This window comes from Protopterus annectens, chromosome 3.part0, assembly GCF_019279795.1.
Source record: "Protopterus annectens isolate FY-2018-M chromosome 3.part0, PAN1.0, whole genome shotgun sequence".
NCBI classification, from domain to species: domain Eukaryota; kingdom Metazoa; phylum Chordata; order Ceratodontiformes; family Protopteridae; genus Protopterus; species Protopterus annectens.
Genome location: NC_056731.1, coordinates 394,288,975 through 394,312,525, shown reverse-complemented (window position 1 = coordinate 394,312,525; position 23,551 = coordinate 394,288,975). Strand labels below are relative to the sequence as shown.

General features: G+C 43.5%; 1 protein-coding gene across 1 annotated transcript in view; it reads left to right on the top strand.

Annotated features, from left to right (window-relative positions):
* The window catches only part of AVL9 (AVL9 cell migration associated), a 1,171,768-nt gene that overhangs the window by 873,195 nt on the left and 275,022 nt on the right, over nucleotides 1–23,551 (top strand). The window contains exon 11 of the mRNA XM_044064846.1: nucleotides 343–477. Coding sequence (XP_043920781.1) covers nucleotides 343–477 — 135 coding nt within the window. The remainder of the gene's footprint in view (nucleotides 1–342; nucleotides 478–23,551) is intronic.

Here is a 23,551-nt window from a genome sequence, read left to right as displayed (position 1 = left end):
TGTATTCATGCCTGTAAATATATTTTTTGTGGTAATAGTAACCAGGGGTTGTCTGTATCTGGTCCATTGAAATAAGTGTACTACTGTAGTAAACCAACTTAAGTAAATAAATAAGAGGATACTGATTGGACATGTAAACAAAATATTTATTGGGATAATGAATAAGAATAGTGGGATATGTGAACAATTGATTTTCATGTGTGTGGTTTCTTTGTTTTCCATATGCCTGGGCCAAGTGCCATACATTTCACACTAATTACTTAATTATTTATACTGCTTTTTATTTGCTTTAGCCAGAGTTGGCTCATTTCTGTCCTGGGCTTAAAACTTGTACTTTTTCAGGGATATCTGTGCTTACCTTACATGGCATTACAGCAGCATCACCTCCTATCTGAAGTGTCTATTCGTGGTTTTGTTGCTGGAGCAACAAATATTCTTTTTCGCCAACAGAAACATCTGAGTGACTCCATAGTAGAAGTAAGTTGTTTTATTATTAGTAATAGTAGTAGTATTTTAGTAGTGCTAAAGGTTATGTACATTGTGTAAGAAATGTGTCAGTGGTTTGTTTGTACTGTTGATCCCATCAGTAATGTCCAAAAGCTGTTATGATGAAGGCTTCATATTTCCCGAAAGCTGATAATAGTAGAGTATCCAAGCAGATTGAAGCAGTCTGTGGTGTTAGTTAAGCAAGCATAATAAACGCATTGAAATTCAATAATGGAGATATTGATCAGCTATTGGAACTATCATGGGAGACTGTCTGTACTTAACTGCATGTGTTGTGTTGACATGAAGAAGGCATATGACTGCTTCATGTCATCTGGTCTCTGTTTGTTTATGAACTTTTCATCGTCAGATACATTCAAGTCAGAAATAGAACTTTGCCAAGAATGTTCATTGTATCCCCTTCTATTTGTGATTTTCCTGGATGGGTTATCCAGGTACAGCCAAGGTCTAGAGTGTGTCCATTTAAGATATATGAGGGTTTATCTTTATTGTCTGCAGAAGATAATGATGGTTTCTTACCCTCAAGTGACTGTGAATTCCTAGCATGTACAGAAATAGTTTGCTGCTTAATTTGGAGCAACCAGGATGAAAATCAGCATGTCTAAGTCAGAGGTCTTTGTCAGATGAAGAGGAACAGGTGGAGGAATTTAACTATCTTGTGTACTTGTTCACTTGTCAGGGTAGTACTTAACTGGAGATAGTCAAGTAGATGTGTTTAGCAGCAGTAGCCATACTTCAAGTATTGCACTGATCTGTAGTGGAGAACTGAGTCACATGAGAAGCTCTCAGGTTGCAAGTTAGTCTGTGTCTCAATCCTTATTTATGGTAATGAGCTTTTCATAATGACTGAAAGAATGAGATTGCAAAGTTTTTTTTACAGAGAAATTATACTCAATTTCCATGTATTTGTGAGAGGTTTTGAAATCTAGGAAGATCATGGACTACAAACTCTTCACAACTTGGAGAAGCAGTGGTTAAAGTGGGCATATAGTGGAGATAACACTGGGCATCTGTCATGGGAAGTGTATTCAGCACAGCCAACTGGGAAAAGGGCACATGCAGAGCACAGACCCCAGGACACATTTTTTGAAATTCAGGAGATCTCCTAAGATGACCTCATAAGATAGGTAGATGGAGATAGGAAAGTCTGATCCACCCTGTTCATTTTGCTGCTACCATGACCCTCACCAGGGCAAGCAGTTTAGAAAATGACAGGATGGACATACACATGGTTATCTTTTTTAAAATGGGATCACTTTCATTAACTTTTCAGATGAAAATATAATCTTAGGCATCTCTAAGGCATTGCAGATTGGCAGTATCATTCTGGTAACATCACATTAGACAAACCCTTGTATTTAGTTAAAAAAGAAGTGGTTATCTTGTTCATCATCAACCATTTTCCCAATTTTTGCACGTGGTCATGGTGTCCTATTAATTGTCACCACATTTCTTGATTCAGTGCCACTTTCTTACCTCCTGCAGCAGTCATGACTGACTGTCACAGGTCTTCTCTCACACAGTCCATCCATCCATCCATCTCTTGGCTGGAATGCTCATGTTGTCTTGCCTTCTTCCAGTTTATCTCAAGTCTTTTTTACCAAATCATCTTCTACTGTACTGCACATGTGACCAAACCACCTTAATCTGTTCTTATTCACCTTCTCTGCATTCACTTCTAGTTTGGATTCTGCTCCAATGTCTTTGTTTCTTCATAAGTTGCATAGTACGCATCTTATGGATTCATGTTGAGTCATCAAAGGTAATTTTGGTGAATGGAAAAAAAAACATTTGCAGATACCACCTTCGCCAAACAACTCAACAATTTTGTAAGCCACGTCACATGGACTTCTATATACCACCTCCAAGGTTGTATAACAGTGGAGAAAAAGCAAAATCCACTGTCACTGAAAATTATTTTGGTGAACAAGCACTAAGTGTTTGCCAGAATATTGTTAGATGAGACAATGTGCTCCCACATCCTGCTACCCATCTTAGGTACTTCATCTCTATCACCCCAAGCTTTCTCAGCTGCTTTGCCTTCAATGCTCAGGTTTCATTGCCATATAGAAGCACTGGGTTGCATTACTGTTTTGTACATCTTACACTTCATATTCTTTTGGCATCCTTCTGTTATACATTAACCCTGGCACTTTGTGCCATTTGGCTGCAACACCACTGATTCCAGTTTTAACTTCCTCATTCAACCTTCCATTCTTTTCAACCACACCTCCCAGACACCTGAAACTGTTAACATGTTCTTTTTTCCCATCCATTTAAATTTTCAGGTTCTTTTGATTTCTCCCATTTGCTATCATGACCACTGTATTGTCTGTAGTCAGTTCCTATGAATAAGCCTTCAGTTTTGCATTCCATTCCCATTTTGTTTGCTGAAGTTCCTGTTCAAAGTCTGCATGTAATGCCACATCATCTGCATACAGCAGTTTTGTTCATTTGTCCCCTCCAACCAGTTTGCTAATGTAGTCCATCACCAGTATGAATAGGAGTGGGCAAAGAGTTGAACCTTAATGCAGAACCACTCCCTTGTGAAACCCCTCTGTGAGTCCAAGTAGTGTAAGTACTTGCTTCATTAGATCATGGTTCATAGCATGCAGTAATTCTGCCAGTTTTTCATGGACTTCAAACCTTCACAGGATTGCCCAGATCAGCCTTCTTGGGACCTTTTTATATGCATTCTCTAAGTCTATGAATGCCCAGTTGGGCTTTTTCCTCATTTCCAGCTTCTTTTCTACTGCGTACCTCCCTGTAAATATTGGGTCACTTGCATTTTACTGATCAACTTTATTACTTTTAAACAAATATTCTCATTTCAAGCAGCATTTAATCTAATCAAATCTAACTTTTCTGACTTTGAACTATTGAACAAAAAATAAATAAAAAAGAAAACTGACATATAATCGTAAACTCAAAAAAAGAATTATGGATGATCATTATGTCTTAAATCTCAGGTAAAGCTCAGAGAACGATGGAGGCTTTTGCCTTTAATGGATAATGGGGGTAGCATCTCTCCGAAAAGTGAGTAAAAAGCTTGTGTGCCAACCCATTGCATTTCCAAATGCCTGACACTTATACAAATGTGGAAAATTATAGGGCTTAAAGAAAAACAAAATTCTCCGATAGTTGCCTGGATGATAGACATACTGGAACCATGCTGTTGACCTCTAAAGGGAAATAAAGAAATGTTAGTGTCCATGGAAGTAACTTGATGATCAGCAAGAACACTTTGTGAAGTTACAAAAAGTTTCCCCAGGGAAAAATGAAAGCAGACAAAAACACATTATAGCAGACAGTAGTGTGTTTTAAATGTCAGGGCTGTCAGACAGATAAACCTAAATACAGCTAGGGTATAACAAAATATGACACTTGTACTTCTGAACTGATAGTGTTGTTGTATGACTTGTTTCTGGGCTTTTGCATTCTGAGAAATGGTGTAATTCCAACTGCAGGTCACATGTTTAATACTGGCTAAAATTTGCATCTCAGAGAAAGCTAAATTACTTTTGTACTTATTCTTTAGTTAACTAAGTCTCTCCCTTCATATTAATACCTCTTTTCTTTCAGGGGGGCAATTTAATGGATCTTTGATCTTATTAAAGTGATTCAAATGGAGATGCACAAAGTACAAACAGAAATATTAGGAACCTACAGAATGGAGCTCAGTGGATATTTGTTACAGTATGCACTAAATTTGTGTTAGAAACATATATTTTTTTGCAAGAAACTGAGGCTGCATTCATTCATATTTATTTCCATTGTACAGTTAAACTATCTGTGTGTATATTTGCATTTATTTGCCAGGAAAGTATGACTGGGCCATTAGAGACCACTGCTGAGGCCTGGGGAAAAAAAATTCCAAGTATAGTACAAAACATTCACAATCATATAATTGAAACTAACATTTGTAAAATTAATTGAACGTGTCAGTATAGTAACATAGAAACATAAGTACATTATAACATGAATAAAAGTATATGAGTTTAGTATATTTTCCATGCTTTATCTCATAAATAAATGAAACTAAGGTGAGAATAAATAAGAGGGCAGAGGAGAGAATTTTGAAGTGATAGAGAGATTGGAGTGGAAGTGGGGTAAAATGAAGGAATGAGATTAAAAAGTGTGGGAAAGAACAAGATGGAATAATATAGTAGTTCAATGTTGAGTTTAGAGGGAAAGAACTGTAAGCAAGATTGAGAAGTATGTAGACAGCATATACAAGAACTGATGTGGGAGAAAGAAGAAGAAACTTAAATACAAACAATAGTGAGTGAAAATAAAGCAAGTCAAATGTCAAGTGTAAGGGAAATAATGAAGAGTGATTCTAGTCAGTATCCACAAAATGCACATTGTTCTTCATATTGATCACTGCTGCGGACTACTACACTAGCCTCAACTGTATGGGTTATATCCTGCAAAGGATCTAACAGCCAGTTGGTTTCCAAAATTTCAGGGCGCCTTCTATGTGCCAATCTATTAGTCAGCTTGAGATGAACTGGCCAGAAAGGCTGATTTGAGAGCCAAGTCTTTCAGAGCTTTCCTGCCACCAAGACGACTGCTCCTCTGTGGGCTTTCAAGGATTGACAGTCGGTTAACATTGTTCCGTTGCTGGGCAGATAAGTTCCCTTCTTGGAAAAACCTTGCACATTACTTATAAACTTTTGTGACAGAAACAAACACATTTAAGCTAGGGAAAAGTATTTTCCTTGACTGTCTCTTACTTTTATGTACTTGTAAATGGGATCCCTCTTTTTTACTTTTCTTGTAAAAAGTTGATGTTCATAGTGTTTCACTGTTGCAGCCCTAACTAATGGGTTATCCGGCTCCCAGTAGCCCTGGATCAGCCAGAATACCAAAGGTAAGTAAATATGATGTCGGCTGTCGTCTGTTGTAAAGGACGTCAGGGCGTCCGATACAAAAGGAGGCAGCCGACGTCACTTCCTCAGTCTTCCTTGCCACGGAGCCTGAAGTAGAAGCATTTCTTGCACAACTGCTGGTCCGCAGTTTACCTTTTTTTCATTTCTGACTACGAAGTTGAAGTCTACTACAGCTAAGTACCCCGTTGGAGATCCTCTTTTCTTGCCTTAACGACTGTCAGAAAAGGTTAATAATTGTCTTACCCGTGGAAAGCAGATTCCCCATAGAGCTTTTCATTCCCATTGTATTATTTGTCTAGGCCTTGACCACGATGTTCCTAGTTGTGATCTCTGTGCCTCCTTTAATCTGCATACTATTCGCCGTCTGGCTAAGCTTTTAGCTAAACATTTTGGAGTTTGGCCTAAGTTTGTCGGTATGGCGTCCGCTGGTCTTCAGGCTTCTGATATAGCCAAGAAACGTAAGGATAAGGACCGCGACAGGCTTCAGAAGGTTAAGTCCTCAGATGATGTTAGGATGGTTGTCAGTCATGCGGTAGCCAGTGAGGCGGCTTTGCAGCCCCTGCAGTCTGTGGATTTGCAGCCGCAGGCCTCAGTTGAGACCATTTCAGAGTCCCCCAGGCCTCCGGCCTCCATTTTGCCTTCTGACCTGTCGCCTCTTCAGTTGGATCCGGAGCCGCTACGCTGACGCCGGTGTCTGAGGCCTTCGTTCTTCGTTCAGACAGCAAGCTCTTACCGACGACCTCTACTGTGACTTCGACGGTTGCCAGTCCCCCCTGAGTCCTTTAGACTTGCAGGTAAATCTTCCAGTCATAAGCCTGTGAAAAAGCAGGCTCCAGTTTCTTCTCGTTCCCATCAATCCCAGATGGTTAAAATGGCTTATGATCTTTTGACCCTTATTAGAGGTTCACAGCCTCTTCCTTCGATAAGGAGCAGGGATGTTTCTCCTGAGGCTTTGTCTTTTTCTGGCTCTGATTCTTCTAGCATTTCTGCTGATGAAGAGGAAGTGTCTCAGGCTTTTTCTCCTTTTAAGGATTCAGATGCAGAGGAATCCATCCCTTCTGCTTCTCCCCCAGAGGATTTATCTTTTGGTGATACTTTGAATACTCTCAGGGAGCATTTTAAATGGGAAAGTCAGGACTATCCCCAATCTAAGGAAAGGATTAGGGAGATGTTCATCGTGTTACCGTGCTGCAGTCATCACACTTAGGTTATCCTGCCGTCAGGCGGTCCTGCAGTCGGCCCGAATTCCAAAGTCTTGGTCCGGCATCGGTTGCTGTTGCTTCTTCCCTGATGTCAGTGCGTCAGGGGTATATAAGAGGCATCCGATGCCATTTTCTTCAGTCTTTCTTGCCGCACTGTGCCCGAAGCAGTTCGCAAGTGCCGGTCGGCCGACACCTGAGATTTTCGATTTGAATTTCAGTCCAAAGTCTTCAATAAAGCTAAGTACCCCGTTGGGGAACATTTTCTTGCCTCAGTCCGATGTCAGAAAAAGTTAACAATTGCATTTCTTGTGGGAAGCAAATACCTCATAAGGACTTCCATTCCTACTGTATTCCTTGCCTAAGCCCAGACCACGACGTCACAGGTTGTCGGTTTTGCGCTAGGTTTAATAAACGCACTATCAAACGCCGTTTTGACTTCGCACGGCATTACTTTGGTAGGAAATTCAATTATATCATGCTGTCGGAGCAGCCGACGACCGCAATTCATAAAAAACGCAAGGATAAGGACAGGCAGCCTAGGAATAAGCCAGACCCCGAGGCCTCAGCTGGGCCTGTCGCCAGTTCTCCGGTTTTCAGTGAGGTGCCTACGCAGCCCCTGACGACCGCAGAGCTGGAACCCCAGACAGCTGCCGACTCCCACGCGGAGTCTACTAGGCTGACACAGCCATCTACCGACACCAGAACAGATTTAGACACCGGTGCAGAGGAAACACCTTTGGTTGCAGAAGGTTTCTTCAGACCGACTACACTCACCATTAAATCTTATGCTAAACTTAAAACTCCTTTAAAACCTAAGAAAACTGTTCATCAGTCTACACGTCAAGGCCCCATGCCTAAGAAACAGATGCTTAAGATGGCTGAAGATTTAATTACCCTTATCAGGGGTTCCCATCCCCCTCCTGATAAAAGACCAAGACAAGAGAAGGATTATGCATCCTCTGACCAGGTTTCTGTCTCCTCAGATTCTTCTGAGGAACAGGATTACAGTTTTCCACCTTATGAGGATTCTGATGCTGAAGATTCTGTTCCCTCAGCATCTCCCCCTGAAGACTACTCCTTTGGGGAAACATTACATACCATGAGGGAACATTTCCACTGGGAAGGCCAGGATTACTCAGATTCTAAGAAAAGGCTCCGAGAGTTCCTTCTATTACCCCAGCACCAGACCCCTTGCTATTCCTCCTGTTTTAGGTATTGTGGATGATGTCTACTTGGAGTCTAGTTTAAATCCAGACTCACTACCTCCTGCTCCAGCCAAACCAGACAGATACTACATAGTACCTGACTCACACATATTCTTTTATAAAAGCCCTGTAGCTGAGCCAGAAACCATATTCCAGGGTCCTAAGGGAGCAAAGGCTTCTATGGCTAAAAATCCTGTGCCCTCTGAAAGAGATTCCAGAGCCTTAGATAGATGGGGAAAGAAAATATACACCTCTGCAACTCTGGCTATGAGAGCATTAAATTGCCAGTTTCACATGTTGAAATATCAACAATTCCTGATGTCTCAGTTAAAACAAAAAATGAGCACACACTCAGAACAGCCTGAGTTCAAGGAAAATGCAGGATCTGTTGCATGCAGCTGAACAGGTGGGCAAGCATACTTTACAATGCGGATTTGATTCACTGGAAGCTTCCTGTAGAGCAGCTGTTACTGGCTCAGTCATTCGTAGACATGCTTGGTTAAAACAGCAAACCCTCCCTGACCATGTTAAAGCAAAATTATTAGATGCACCTTTACAACAGGATGTATTATTTGGTGTCAAAGCAGAAGAGGTTTTAAAGAAAATGGAGGATAAGGCTAAATCTATGCAAATGGTCAAGGATTTCTTGCAGGTACAACCCCCTCGCTTCAGCAGTAATTGGCCAACAAAAAATTGGTCCTTTCCAGCTTCAGACAGATCACAGAGGGGCAAATACAGATGCCCAAGGGGCAGAGGTCAGTCACAGGGCCCTTACAAACCTCGCCAATGGGGTTCTGCTACCCAGAAAGGAGGAGAAGACAGGCCCCAAGCTAACAGAAGGCAGACACAATGACTCTATCCTCAAACTACCAAGCAAATCTCTCCTGGCAACACCCTTGGGAGGAAAACTAGCATTTTTTGCAGACAGCTGGCACATCATCACAAAAGACAGTTGGGTTCTAAATATTGTCTCTCAAGGATACAGATTCCTCTTTCATACCTTACCAAGGATCAAAGGAATGCCAAACCTGACACCAAATCATTGGGCAGAGGCACAAAAACAAATTACAGCTCTCATGAACATGAGAGCCATTCATCAGGTACCTACACAGGAGCAGGGACAAGGATTTTACTCAAGACTCTTCCTAGTTCCAAGAAAGGACAAAGCATGGAGACCCATTCTGGATCTTTCAGTTCTGAACACCTATCTGCAAGTACCAAAATTCAAGATACTAACACTACAGCAGCTTCTTCCCATGCTGGGCAAGAATGCTAGGCTAGTCACTTTGGACCTCAAGGAGGCATACCTGCATGTCCCTATCAGACAAAATTGCAGAAGATACCTCCGCTTCATTGCAGGTTCAACGCATTATCAATTCTGTGCACTGCCCTTTGGCTTATCTACTGCACCCAGGGTCTTCACAAAATGCCTGGCACCAGTAATTGCATACTGCAGACAAAAAGGAATTCAAATATGCCCATACCTGGACAACTGTCTTATTCAAGCAGAAAGCAAGGACATTCTTTTACAGCTTCTGGCATTTGTCAAACACCTTCTAAGTTGCATAGGGTACACAGTAAATGAAAAGAAATCAAAACTAGTGCCCTCACAAAACATAACATTCCTGGGTGCCAGCTTGAATACAACGGCCCCGATGGCTTATCTCACGCCAGACAAACAACGACAACTGTTTCAATATTTCAAAATAATGGCAACAAAGACCCAACTCCCTGCAAGAAAAATTCTGCAGGCCTTGGGATTCATTGCATCTTGCATTCTACTAATACCATTTGCAAAACTGCATATGAGGAAATTACAATGGTACCTGAAAAGTGTATGGACTCAGCACAGCCACAGCTTGGAAACAATGATTCCACTCATTCCCTGCCTTCAACAGGAGTTTCTATGGTGGGCACAGGCATGTCACCTCAACAAGGGTCAGCCTTTCACCTTACCCACAGCCATGCAAACTATGACAACAGATGCATCGGACTATGCCTGGGGAGCACACATGGCAGGACAGTGCATTCAGGGCAAATGGACTACAGATCAGAGACACCTGCATATCAATCAAAAAGAAATGCTAGCAGTGCAGAATACCCTAACAGCTTTCAAGGACCTTCTACACCCAGGGCAACTACTAATAAGGACAGACAACACCACAGTTATGTGGTACATAAACAAGCAAGGGGGCACACATTCCTACCCTCTATGCAAGCAAGCAATGACCTTGTGGAACACTGCACTGTCTTACCAGGTTCAATTACAAGCACAATTCCTGCCAGGAAAGAAAAACACCTTGGCAGACGACCTAAGCAGAAACATCATGGATCCACACGAATGGAAACTAGATCCACAAGTATTTGCAATGATAGCTCAAAAATGGGGATGCCCAGACATAGATCTGTTTGCAAGCCCCCACAACCACCAACTTCAAAAATTTTGCACAACGACCTTCCATCCACTAGCTTGGAAAGTGGACACTCTCTCGTTCAGTTGGAAAACATTAACAGTGTATGCCTTCCCTCCACTGCCTCTTCTAGCAAAGGTACTGCTGAAAGTCAGATTAGAGAGGCCACAAATGATTCTCGTTGCACCAGATTGGCTATGCCAACATTGGTATCCAGTTTTAAGGACCATGGCCCAGGGCCCACCATGGATTTTGCCACAAATTCCTCACCTGCTCACCCAGCGAGACAATCTGACTCTACACAGCCAGCTCAAGACTTTAAACCTGGCTGCATGGCAAATTACGTAGACAACCAGCCAACACCTTTATCCAAAGCTGTTATGGATGTCATTCTGGAGGCCAGGAGGCCCAGCACCAGGAAAACCTATTCAGACAAATGGAAAAGATTTTGCTCCTGGAAACAGGCTAAAGGCCTAATTCCCCTGGAGCCGAACATTCCTCAGATTCTACAATATTTAACTGAGATGTTACACAAAGGACTTTCCTTTTCATCTATTAAGATCCACGCCTCAGCAATTTCAGCTCATTACAGCACGGATCCTCCTTTATTTTCACATCCACTCATAAGACAGTACCTCAGAGAGGCTAAGAACTTAAGACCGCCATGGAGAGCTCCAACACCTACTTGTCCTGGAAAAACTTACACTGCCGCCCTTTAAACCAGCTTTTTCAACTGATTTAAAATTTCTTTCATGGAAAACTGCCCTACTACTAGCAATAACCTCAGCTAGAAGAGTCTCAGAGCTACAGGCACTAATGGCAGTGGAACCTTTCCTCATTTTTCATCAAGACAGAGTTTCTCTACGAACTAATCCTTCCTTTATGCCAATGGTGGTATCCAGTGTGGCCCTAAACCAAACCATTCACTTGCCCACCTTCTTCCCAAATCCCCAGAACAAAGGAGAAAGACTCCTGCACTCTTTGGACATTCACAGGCAATTACGTTACTACTTGGATAAAACTAAGGCTTTTAGAAAAACTGACCAGCTCTTTGTAGCCTATGCTACAGGATCACAAGGAAAAGCTATCTCAAAAGAGACCATTTCTAAATGGATAGGACATTGCATACGTTTCTGCTACACACATCATGGGAAACCAGTACCTGCTAACATTAGGTCCCACTCCACCAGGGCTACAGCTACATCAGCAGCCTTTCTCAGGGGAGTGCCAACCAAGGATATTCTGGAAGCTGCTACTTGGAGTTCAGTGCACACCTTCACCAAATACTATCACTTACCTCTTTACTCTAAGACTAGAGATGGTTTTGCCACTGCAGTTTTGCAGGGCCTACTAGCCTCTTCTAACCCTGTTTGACTCCACCTCCCCTCCTTAGCTTTGGGATTCAACCCAAGTGTGATGACTGCAGCAGGGTAACACGATGAACAGAGTACAGTTTTGTACCTACCATAAATGTAGATGTTCGAGTGTTCACCCTGCTGCAGTCCAGGTTACCCTCCCTCCATCCCCTCTGAACTTATCTCTACCACTTTATCCTATACTATCTCTGTGGTGTATTTGCTTGTACCTAAGGGTTTTGTTTTATTTTTATATAGCCATATGTATGTATATATATATATATATATATATATATATATATATCTATATGTATAATTTTGCCTACCTTTTGGGGGCACATGACATCTGGGGCAAGAAAAACTGAAGAAAATGGCGTTGGATGCCTCTTGTATACCCCTGACGCACTGACGTCAGGGAAGAAGCGACAGCAACCGACGCCGGACCAAGACTTTGGAATTCGGGCCGACTGCGGGACCGCCTGACGGCAGGATAACCCAAGTGTGATGACTGCAGCAGGGTGAACACACGAACATCTACATTTATGGTAGGTACAAAACTGTACTTTTTTGGATTTACCTCAGCATAAGCCTCTGGCTATTCCCCCAGTGTGGAAGTGGTTGATGATGTTTTCCTGGAAAATTCCTTAACTCCAAATTTGGTTCCTCCTGCTCCCAGGAAACCTGACCGGTACTGTAGGGTCCCTGATTCTCATCTGTTTTTTTTCAGGAATCCGTTGGCTGATCCTGAGGTTATTTCTCAAGGCCCTAAAGGGGTTAAGGCCACTGTTACTAAAAATCCTTTTCCTTCTGACTGGGAATCTAGGAACCTAGAGGTGAGGTAAAAAAGTTTATAGCTCTGCCACTCTTGCTATTAGGTCTTTTTCATATGCTGAAATTCCAGCAGCACACCTTGGAGGCTATTAAGTTTAGGATAGCAAGTGTGCCTATTTTGGCGGAGAGTAAGGATATGCAGGATTTGCTGAATTCTGCCCGTCTCGTCAATAAACATTCTTTACATTGTGGTTTTGACATTCTAGGAGCCTCCTGCAGGGCTACAGCTGCTGGATCTGTTATTAGAAGGCACGCTTGGCTCAGGGAACAGCCCCTTCCAGAGCCTGTCAAGGCTAAGCTGTTAGACATACCTTTGCATAAGGGCAGTCTTTTTGGCAGCAAAGCGGAGGAAGTGCTCAAGAAGATGTAGGATAAGGTCAAGTCTATGCAAACTGTTAAGGATTTTCTGCAAGTTCATCCTCCTCGCTTTAGCAGGAATTACCCTTCTAAGAGCTGGATGTTTCCTTATACCAGCAGACAGACCCGTTCAAGGACTAGAGGTTACAAATATTCTAGGGGGCAGGCGTCTACCCCCAAAGGTCTAAGCGTTGGCAGGCCTCCACTTCCAAGGTGGGAAGTTCTAAGCTTGTGTCTAAATCAAAACACTCTCAATGACTGTTCTTGCCTGCCTGGAGAGTTCTTTAGGGGGAAGGTTGGCACTTTTTGCAAATGTATGGGCCACTATCACAGACGACAGATGGGTACTTAGAACTGTATTCCTAGGCCACAAGTTTTCTTTCCACACCTTTCCAGTTCCCAAAGGATTCCCAGATGCTCCTCCAAACCAAAGGGCAGATGTAGAAAAACAAATTTCGTCTCTGTTTCTTCTGGGATCAATAGAATCAGTTCCTGCTCAGCAGGTAGGTCAGGGATGCTCTTCATGTTTCACTGTTGCAGTCATTACATTTGGGTTATCTGCTTGCAGTAGCCCTCAGTCGGCCTGATTAACAAAGTCTTGGGTCTTGCGTCGGTTGCTGTCCCTTCTTCCATGACGTCAGGTCATCAGGGGTATAAAACATGCAGCCAGCGCCATTACCCCAGTCTTTCTTGCCGTACGGTGCCCAAAGCAGAAGCAGTTCGCAAGTGCCAGTCGGCCGACTCCTGAAATTTTCGTTTTCGAGTTTCAGAACCGAAGTCTTCAAGTAAAGCTAAGTACCCCGTTAGGGAAACTTTTTCTTGCTCTTTACCGATGTCAGTAAAAGTTAATAATTGCATTTCTTGTGGAAAGCAAATACCTCATAAAGATTTTCATTCGTACTGTATTCCTTGCCTAAGCCCTGACCACGACGTACCTTGCTGTTGGTTTTGTGCCTTATTTAACCAACGAACTATCAGTCGTCGGTATATTTACACTTCTAAATATTTTGGTTCTTGGTTCAATTATCCAGATATGTCATCGGTAAGCCATCCGACTATGGTTATTCTGAAGAAACGGAAAGATAAAAACAGAAACAAGCCGCCTAGGTCCAAAGCGGCCAACGACACTTCTCCTAAGCCAGTCGCCAGTACTCAGTAAGGTGCTTTCACAGCCCCTGATACCCACTACTTCTGATTTGCAGGCCTCTACTGAGACCCATTCGGAGTCCGGTATGCCGCGAGATGCTTCAACTGTGGAACCTGTGGATGTCTCTACCTTGGATGGATGCAGAGCCACTGTGCAGGCACCGGCTTTTGAGGGTATATTCAGGCCTATGGACTTGCATATTAAACCGACACCATCTTCTTCTTTAAGGCCTAAAGCTCGAACCTTGCCTAGAAAACTGACGCCCAGGCCTCTCTGCATAAAAAACAAATAATAAGAATGGCTGAAGACCTTATAACTTTAATCAGGGGAAGCCAGCCATCCCCATCTAAGAGACCTAGGACTGAATTTGCTTATGAATCTTCAGACCAGGATTCTGAAATTTCTGTTTCTTCTGATGACCTGGATTTACCCTTATCTGCTTATGAGGATTCTAATGCAGAGGTCTCTATTCCCTCTGCATCCCTTCCAGAGGAGTTCTCTTTTGGTGAAACCTTGCATACTCTTTTTCCGCTGGGAAAGCCACGATTACTCTGATTCAAAAAAGAGGCTTAGGGACTTCTTACTACTGCCCCAGCACAGGCCTTTAGCCATACCTCCTTTACTAGACGTTGATGCCTTTTCGGAATCTAGCATGGCCCCTGACTCTCTACCTCCTGCTCCCAGAAAACCTGATAGATATTACAGCGTTCCTGACTCTCACAAGTTCCTTTTTAAAAATCCTACTGTGGATCCAGAGACCATTTCACAGGGACCCAAGGGCATTAAAGCTACTACTGCCAAAAATGCTACCCCTTCTGATAGAGACTCCAGGGCGCTGGATAGATTGGGTAAGAAGGTATACATTTCTGCAACTTTGGCCATTAGGGCCTTAAACTGCCAGTTTCATATGTTAAAGTATCAGCAGCATATTATTGGATTGCTTAAACAGAAAATTATGTTGATTCCTGATTGTGCTGAAAATAAGGATTTACAGGATTTACTGCATTCAGCTGAACAAGTTGGAAAACATATTTTGCAATGTGGTTTTGATTCACTAGAGGCATCCAGCAGGGCTGCTGTAACTGGGTCTGTACTTAGAAGGCATGCTTGGCTCAAGGAGCAATCCTTGCCAGATCATGTTAAAGCGAAATTACTGGATGCTCCCCTTAAACCAGGACTGCCTGTTTGGCAACAAGGCAGTTCTTAAAAAGATGGAGGAAAAAGCTAAATCTATGCAAACTGTTAAAGACTACCAAGGTTTAGTAGGCATTGTCCTTCCAAGAATTGGTCCTTTCCTGCCTCTGCCAGACCTTTTCAATCCATTTCCAGATCCAGCAGAGCTCCCAGGCTTCAGTCCCAGGGTATGCACAGGACAAAGCAGTGGGGAGCCTCCACTTCCAAATCTGGGAGTAATAAAACTCCTCCCTATGGTAAATTGTCTCAGTGACTTCTTTTCAAAACTTCCAAGCACTTTTCAACTGTCTGCCCCTTTGGGGGGAAAAATTGCTCTTCATGCAAAGAACTGGGAACTCATTACCCAGGACAAATGGCTTTTAAATATAGTGTCCTAGGGATACAGATTTCACTTCCACACGTTGCCAATACCAAGCGGATGGCCATGTCTACCCCCAAATCAGTGGGCAGAGGCCCAAAAGCAAGTACTTTCTCTCTTAAGCATGGGAGCTATTCAGTTGGTACCAGAAGAGGAAAAGGGACAAGGTTTCTACTCGAGACTTTTTCTGTTACCCAGAAAAGACAGTTCATGGCATCCTATCCTGGACCTGTCTACTCTAAATACCTTTTTGGTGATTCCAAAATTCAAGATACTGACTCTTCACCATTTGCTAAGCAAAGACGTCTGGTTGGCAACACTAGATTTAAAGGAAGCATACCTGCACATTTCAATCAGGGAATCTTGCAGAAGATACCTACGCTTCAAAGTTGTCTGCACTGCCCTTTGGCTTATCTACTGCACCCAGGGTATTCACAAAGTGCCTAGCTCCAGTCATTGCATTTTGCTGGCAAAGAAATATTCAAATATACCCATACCTGGATGATTGTCTAATTCAGGCAGAAAGCCAGGACCTACTTTTGAATCATCTGGCCTTTGTACAAAGGGTGCTAACTTGTCTGGGGTACACTATGAACGAAAAGAAATCACACCTGGTACCCTGTCAACAAATGATATTCCTGGGAGCAAGCTTGAATACAACTTTCCAGATGGCCTTTCTCACGCCAGAGAAACAAATTCATTTGATAACCTACTTCAAACAAGTGCCCACAAAATCCCTGCTATCTGCAAGGCAAATACTATAAGCCTTGGGGTTCATGGCCTCCTGCATTCTCCTAATTCCATATGCAAGACTGCATATGAGGAAACTACAATGGTATCTAAAAAAACTATGGTGTCAACATTCTCAGGATCTAGAAGCAATGATTCCTATCATACCTTGCCTACGCCTAGAGTTTATTTTGTGGGCAGAGGCCTGCCACCAAAACAAAGGACTACCATTCACACTACCTCCTGCCTCCCAAACCCTCACAACAGATACATCAGACTATGCATGGTGGGCTCGCCTTGCAGGGAAGTGCATTCAGGGCAAATGGAACCCAAGTCAAATGCACCTGCATATCAATCAAAAAGAAATGTTAGCCGTACAGAATGCTGTGACAGCCTTGAAGGACCACATTCTTCCAGGACAGTTAATGGTAAAGACGGACAACACCACTGTTATGTGGTACATAAACAAGCAGGGGGTACACATTCTTAACCCCTCTTCAGACTAGCCAAGGCATTGTGGAACACAGCCCTGAGCTACCAAGTGCATTTACAAGCTCAATTCCTGCCAGAAAAACTAAATACACTGGCAGACGAACTAAGCAGAAACTTAATGGACCCACATGAGTGGAAACTAGAATCAAGGATTTTCAACATGTTGACAAGCAAATGGGGGAGCCCAGATATAGACCTGTTTACCTCCCCCCCAGAACTATCAATTGGACAAATTTTGCACATGGACTCCCCACAAACAAGCTTGGAAAGTGGATGCTCTGTTCTTCAGCTGGAAAAACCTATCAGTTTATGCCTTTCCTCCTCTGCCTCTGCTCTCCAAAGTACTACTAAAGATCAAACAAGACAAACCAAGGACGATTTTGATTGCACCAGACTGGCCACACCAGCACTGGTACCCCCCCTTGTGCAGTGTGTCACTGTTGGCCCCATGGCACCTGCCTCAGACTCCTACCCTATTGTCTCAGCAGGAGAACCAGATCCTGCACCCTCAGCTTCAACCACTGAACCTAGCAGCCTGGCTAATTACGTAATCTCTCTTTTACCATCCCTCAGTAAACCAGTGATGGATATCATCTTAGAAGCAAGGAGGCCTAGTACTAGAAAATCATATGCTGAAAAATGGAAATGATTCTATGCCTGGAACCAATCTCAAGGGATGAGCACAGCAGTGCCCAATTTACCTTAGATTTTACAGTACTTAACTGAGGTGCTTCACAAGGGCCTGTCTTTCTCCTCAATCAAAATTCACACTTCAGCCATTTCAGCTCATTATAACACAGAACCTCCCCTCTTCTCTCATCCACTGCTCAAGCAGTTCCTCAGAGGGGGCAAAAATTTACGACCGCCCAGGAGAACTCCAACTCCAGCCAGGGACCTTAACTTTGCATTGGAGAAACTTACTCTGCCTCCTTTCAAGCCAGCTGCAAGTGCAGACTTAAAATTCCTTTCTTGGAAAACAGCTTTCCTTTTAGCAAACACTTCAGCAAGAAGGGTATCTGAATTACAGGCCCTCATGGCAGTGGAGCCTTTCATCATCTTTCATGCGGACAGGGTGTCCCTCAGGACCAATTCCTCCTTCATGCCCAAGGTGGTATCCAGTGTGGCCCTTAATCAATCCATTAATTTGCCAACCTTCTTTCCTAATCCCCAGAACAAAGGGAAAACTGATACTGCACTCCTTAAATGTGCACAGATAACTTAGATTCTACTTGGACAGGACTAAACCTTAAAGGAAATCTGACCAACCGCTGGTGGCATTTGCTGCAGGGGTAGAGGGGAAGGCTATTTCAAAGCAAACCATTTCTAAATGGATAGGCCATTGCATTCTTTTTTGCTACAAGCACCATGGAAAACCTATCCCACAGGGGATCAGACCCCACTCAACCAGGGCAGCATCTACCTCTACAGCCTTTCTCAGAGACGTCCCTACCAGGGACATCCTAGAAGCTGCTACCTGGAGTTCTGTACATACTTTCACCAAGCATTACCGTCTGCCAATTTTCTCTAAATCCAGAGCTGGCTTTGCCACTGCAGTCTTGCAGGGCCTTATAGCTGGTCCTAATGCTATCTAAATTCGTCCTCCCATCCTTAGCTTTGGGAATCTACCCAAATGTGATGACTGCAACAGTGAAACACGAAGAACATAGTACAGTTGTGTACACTTACCATAAATGTAGTTGTTCGAGTGTATTCACTGTTGCAGTCCTGGTTACCCTAACTCCAGCCCCCTTACTTTTTTTGGCTATACCTCTTCTCTCCTTTACTATGCTCAAAAGCTTTTTGGTGTATTTGCTTTTTTTGTTGGAGGTATAACCTTATATATTTATAGATCTAATTGCTTCCCATTAGGGGGGCACCTGATATCTGGGGCAAGAAAAATTGATGTAATGGCGTCGGCTGCATGTTTTATCCCCTTGACGACCTGACGTCATGGAAGAAGGGACAGCAACCGACTCAGTACCCAAAACTTTGTTAATCAGGCCGACTGAGGGCTACTGCAAGCAGATAACCCAAATGTGATGACTGCAACAGTGAATACACTCTAACATCTACATTTATGGTAAGTGTACACAACTGTACTTTTCTATTCCAGACTTTTACTAGTTCCAAAAAAAGTACTTTTCTATTCCAGACTTTTATTCGTTCCAAAAAAAGAAAGCACCTGGCATCCTATCCTAGATCTGTCCATTCTGAACTCTTTCTTGGTAATTCCAAAGTTCAAAATGCTCACTCTGCATCAGTTGCTGCCAATGGTAGAAAAGGATTCCTGGCTGGTTACTTTGGATCTCAAAGAAGCTTATCTGCACATCCCTATCAGGGAAAGTTGCAAGAAATACCTTTGTTTCAGGGTGGGCAAGCAACATTGTCAATTCCCTGCGCTGCCCTGTGGCTTATCTACTGCTCCCAGAGTTTTTACAAAGTGCCTGGCTACAGTCATTGCTGTTTGCAGGCAGAAGAAAATTCAGATTTATCCATACTTGGACGACTGTCTGATTCAAGCAAATTCTCAGAAACAGCTGTTAAAGGATCTAGAATTCGTAAAGACTCTTCTCTCTTCCCTGGGTTACACTGTCAATGAGGAAAATTCAAAAATGGTGCCATCCAAGGATATAGCATTCCTGGGAGCGAGTCTGAACACAGCTGCCCATATGATATATCTCACCCAGGAGAAGCAGACAACTCTTTCACTTTACTTCAAGGACTTGGCAAGCCTGTCCCAGCTCCCTGCAAGGAAATACCTGCAAGCTGTGGGATACATGGCCTCTTGCATTCTCATGATTCCATATGGAAGACTGCATATGAGGAAATTGCAATTGTACCTCAAGAACACTTGGTGTCAACACACACAGGACCTTGATATGATGATTTCTCTGCTCCCATGTCTGCAGACAGAGTTTCTATGGTGGGCAACTGCCTGTCTACAAAACAAAGGCATGCCTTTTCGCCCACTTCCTGCCACTCAAGTTCTTACCACAGATGCAGCAGACTATGCCTGGGGAGCACATCTGGATGGCAGATGCATACAGAAACATTGGAATGTCCAACAGATGCACCTGCACATAAATCTAAAGGAGTTGATAGCAGTTCAGCAGGCCTTGCTAGCTTTCAAGCATCTTCTTTCTCCAGGGACCCTGCGCGTCAGGACAGACAACACCACAGTCATGTGATACATCAACAAGCAGGGAGGGACTCATTCTTACCCCCTGTGCAGGCAGAGCATGAATCGTTGGTCCATAGCAGCATCCCTGGGCCTGCATCTCCTAGCTCAATTTCTTCCAGGAAGGCTCAGTGTTTTGGCACACCAGTTGAGCAGACAAACCCTGGATCCTCACGAGTGACAGTTGAACAGAGCAGTCTTTTACAGCATCATTCAGCATTGAGGCACACCACAGGTGGATCTTTTCTCCTCCCCAGACAACCATCTTCTACCTCTTTTTTGCACCAGACAGCATCACAGCAGAGCCTGGAGAGTGGATGCTCTATCCTTTCCTTGGACACTGCTGTCAGTTTATGCCTTCCCTCCTCTTCCTCCTCTTCCCAGAGTATTACTGAAGATCAGGGACGAATGACCAAGGACTATTCTCATAGCTCCGGACTGGCCCAGACAGCATTGGTATCCACTGCTTCGCAGACTCTCCCACCTTCCTCCTTGGCATCTTCCTCTGAAGCCAGATCTTTTGGTTCAGGAAGGGGGAAACATTCTACATCCTCATCTTCAGTCTCTACATTTGGCAGCATGGCTCATTGTATGACTCCCATCCTTTTCTTCTTCCCTTTCCCAGCAGGTGGTTGACGTGCTGAGGGAGGCCAGGAGGCCAAGCACTAGGAAGTCCTATGCTGGCAAATGGGAAATATTCTCTCATTGGATGCAGGCTAAAGGGGAATCTTCTTCTCAGCCTACCCTTCCTCTTATCCTGGAATACCTGGCTGATTTGCTTCAGGGTGGTCTTTCTTTTTTCTCTATCAAGATCCATGCTTCAGCCATTTCTGCTCATTGTTCTTTTGAACAACCCATTTTCTTTCATCCCCTGATGAAAATGTTCCTCAGAGGTGCTTGCAACTTAAAACCTCCCAGAAGGGCACCTACTCCAGCCTGGGATCTTAATTTTGTTCTAGAGAAACTCACTCTTCCTCCTTTTGAGCCAGCTGCAAATGCAGATTTAAAGTTTCTCTCGTGGAAGACTGCCTTCCTCTTGGCTATAACTTCAGCAAGGAGGGTTTTGGAGCTGCAAGCTTTGATGGCTGTGGAGCCCTTTCTTATTTTTCATGCCGATAGGGTCTCTCTAAGAACCAACCCCTCCTTTATGCCTAAGGTGGTTTCTAACCTGACTCTTAATCAGTCCATACACCTTCCTACATTTTTTCCTAATCCTCAAAATAGAGGTGAAAGGATCCTACATTCTCTTGATGTGCACAGACAGCTCAGGTTTTACCTGGACAGAACTAAGGACCTTCGGAAATCAGCACAGTTATTGGTCAGTTTTGCCCCTGGAGCCCAGGGCAAGGCTATTTCTAAGCAAACCATTTCTAATTGGATTGCACATTGTATGCCTTTTTGTTACTCCTTTCATGGTAGGCTTCCTCCTCAAGGGGTTAGGACCCACTCAACTAGAGCAGCTTCCATTTCTGCAGCCTTTTTAAGGGGTATCCCTACTACATATATTTTGGAGGCTGACACATGGTCTTCTGTTCACACTTTCACAAAGCATTATAATTTGCCTTTGTTTTCTAGAGCCAGGCATAGCCGGCCTTAGGCATAAGTCAACTAGGCGGCCGCCTAGGGCGCCGCTTTAGTAGGGGCACTTTTCCAGTATTTATTTGGTGTAGGTAGACCAGGATGGGGGCAGTGGGTGGTGTGGTGGGGGGTGCCGTGGTGCCCTTTTGCCTAGGGCACCAGTTGACCTAAGGCCGCTCCTGGAGCCAGGGCAGGGTTTGCCACTGCTGTTTTGCAGGGCATTATCTCTAATCATTGTTTCTGTTGGTTCCTCTTCCTTTTTCTCTGGGCTTTGGTAATCAACCCATGGGTAAGGACTGCAACAGTGAAACACGGTGAACATAGTACAGTTGTGTACACTTACCATAAATGTAGATGTTCGAGTGTATTCACTGTTGCAGTCCTGTTTTCCCTCCCTACTTCCCCCTTTTTGGTCCTCTTTTCCTAAGGTACAGGCTAAATTTGGTATTATTTGCCAAAATTGCTTTTGGTTTAAGCCTTGGTTTTTTTGGGGCTTCTGACTGTTATGGCAAGAAAGACTGAGGAAGTGACGTTGGCTGCCTCCTTTTGTATTGGACGCCCTGACATCCTTTACAACTGATGACAGCCGACGTCATATTTACTTACCTTTGGTATTCTGGCTGATCGAGGGCTACCGGGAGCCGGATAACCCATTGGTTAGGACTGCAACAGTGAATACACTCGAACATTTACATTTATGGTAAGTATACACAACTGTACTTTACAGGTAGTTTAAAACTACTTTTTCTGTGGAGAAATGGTTTATTTTACTTTTAGGGCTGGAAAAAGTGTTTAAAGTGCTTTTTACTGTGTTTTTTATGGAAGAAGTTACTTTTTTGTTACGTTCCTGTTTTACAGACTGTTGCTGCTAACAAACACCCTATTTTGGTTTGAACATGGAACAAACCACCAGTCCCATAGCTAGACCTCCTTCCAGTCACAAAAAGAAAAAAATAACTAAGCAGCCTTTGTTATCACAACAAGCTAGTAGTTTGTCACAGCTGCAGGTGGGTGATTGCTGTGGCCAAAGCTGGTTCCAAAGCCCACTCATCTTTTTTCTTCAGATCCATGTGGTGTAGACAGTAGAGCCACCATGGACCTAGGTTAGCCTTGTTCTCTGTCTCTGTTGGGGTCCCCTCAGTTGTCAAGGGACAGCCAGTGTTGCTGAATGGAAATGTGCCCCTGCTTAGACAGAAAGTTGTGCCCATCCCTGAGAAAGCTGTTACTGGCAATATTGGGTCTGCTTTTCCCTAAGTTTTGTTTCAAAACAAGACTCTGGAAAAGAGTAATCTATTGGGATTGGCTAAGGGTCTTGTGCATGCTTCTTTCCCAGAAGAGGTTCAAGATGTGGAATCTGTAAGGAATGTGAAAGGACAGGTATGTTATTATTCCACTGTATTTGACCCTAATCAGACCACTAATAGATTATAATGCACCCTTTGGCATGTACCTCATCAGACACCTGCAACAGCAGGAGAGACCTCTGAGGTTTCTTACTAAGAAAAGACAGGGACTCCAAAACCATGACCTAAGTGGACAAGCTGAAAGTCCTGTCACTTTACTCTGTATCGTATAGGCTGCTGAGAGGTGACTTGTGCCTAGTCTGTAGGGCAATCTCCAACCCTGCTCTAATGGAAATGCTGCACATCCACAAGTCATATGGCACAAGAGTCACTTGTTCTAGGGATCTCAATCTAGCTTGTGTCATTAACAAGGCATGTTGGAGAGACAAATATGTCTCCCAGAGACTGCTGCTTCAATGGATTAGACTTCCTGTTCACATAAAACAGAGCTCCTCACTGACCCTATTCAAATGCAACCTAGATAATTGGATGGGAGACTGCAAAGTAGCCCCTGAGATGGCACCCATGTCCCTCATGGACAGGGGTAGCCGTTGTTGATCACAGACCCACTCTGTTCATAAGTTTGTTTTGCAAACTTCCCAAAAAGAACAAAGGCATTACATGAGATTAACATGGCTAAGCTTGTAAAGGCTGTAGGGCCGCTAACCTAGTAATCTCATATGAACTATGAACCTATGATAAATGCTGTGTTTTTATCCTCAGGTTTTTGTGATTCAGATTCTGAGGAGAATGTGGTATCTGAAAATCCCTG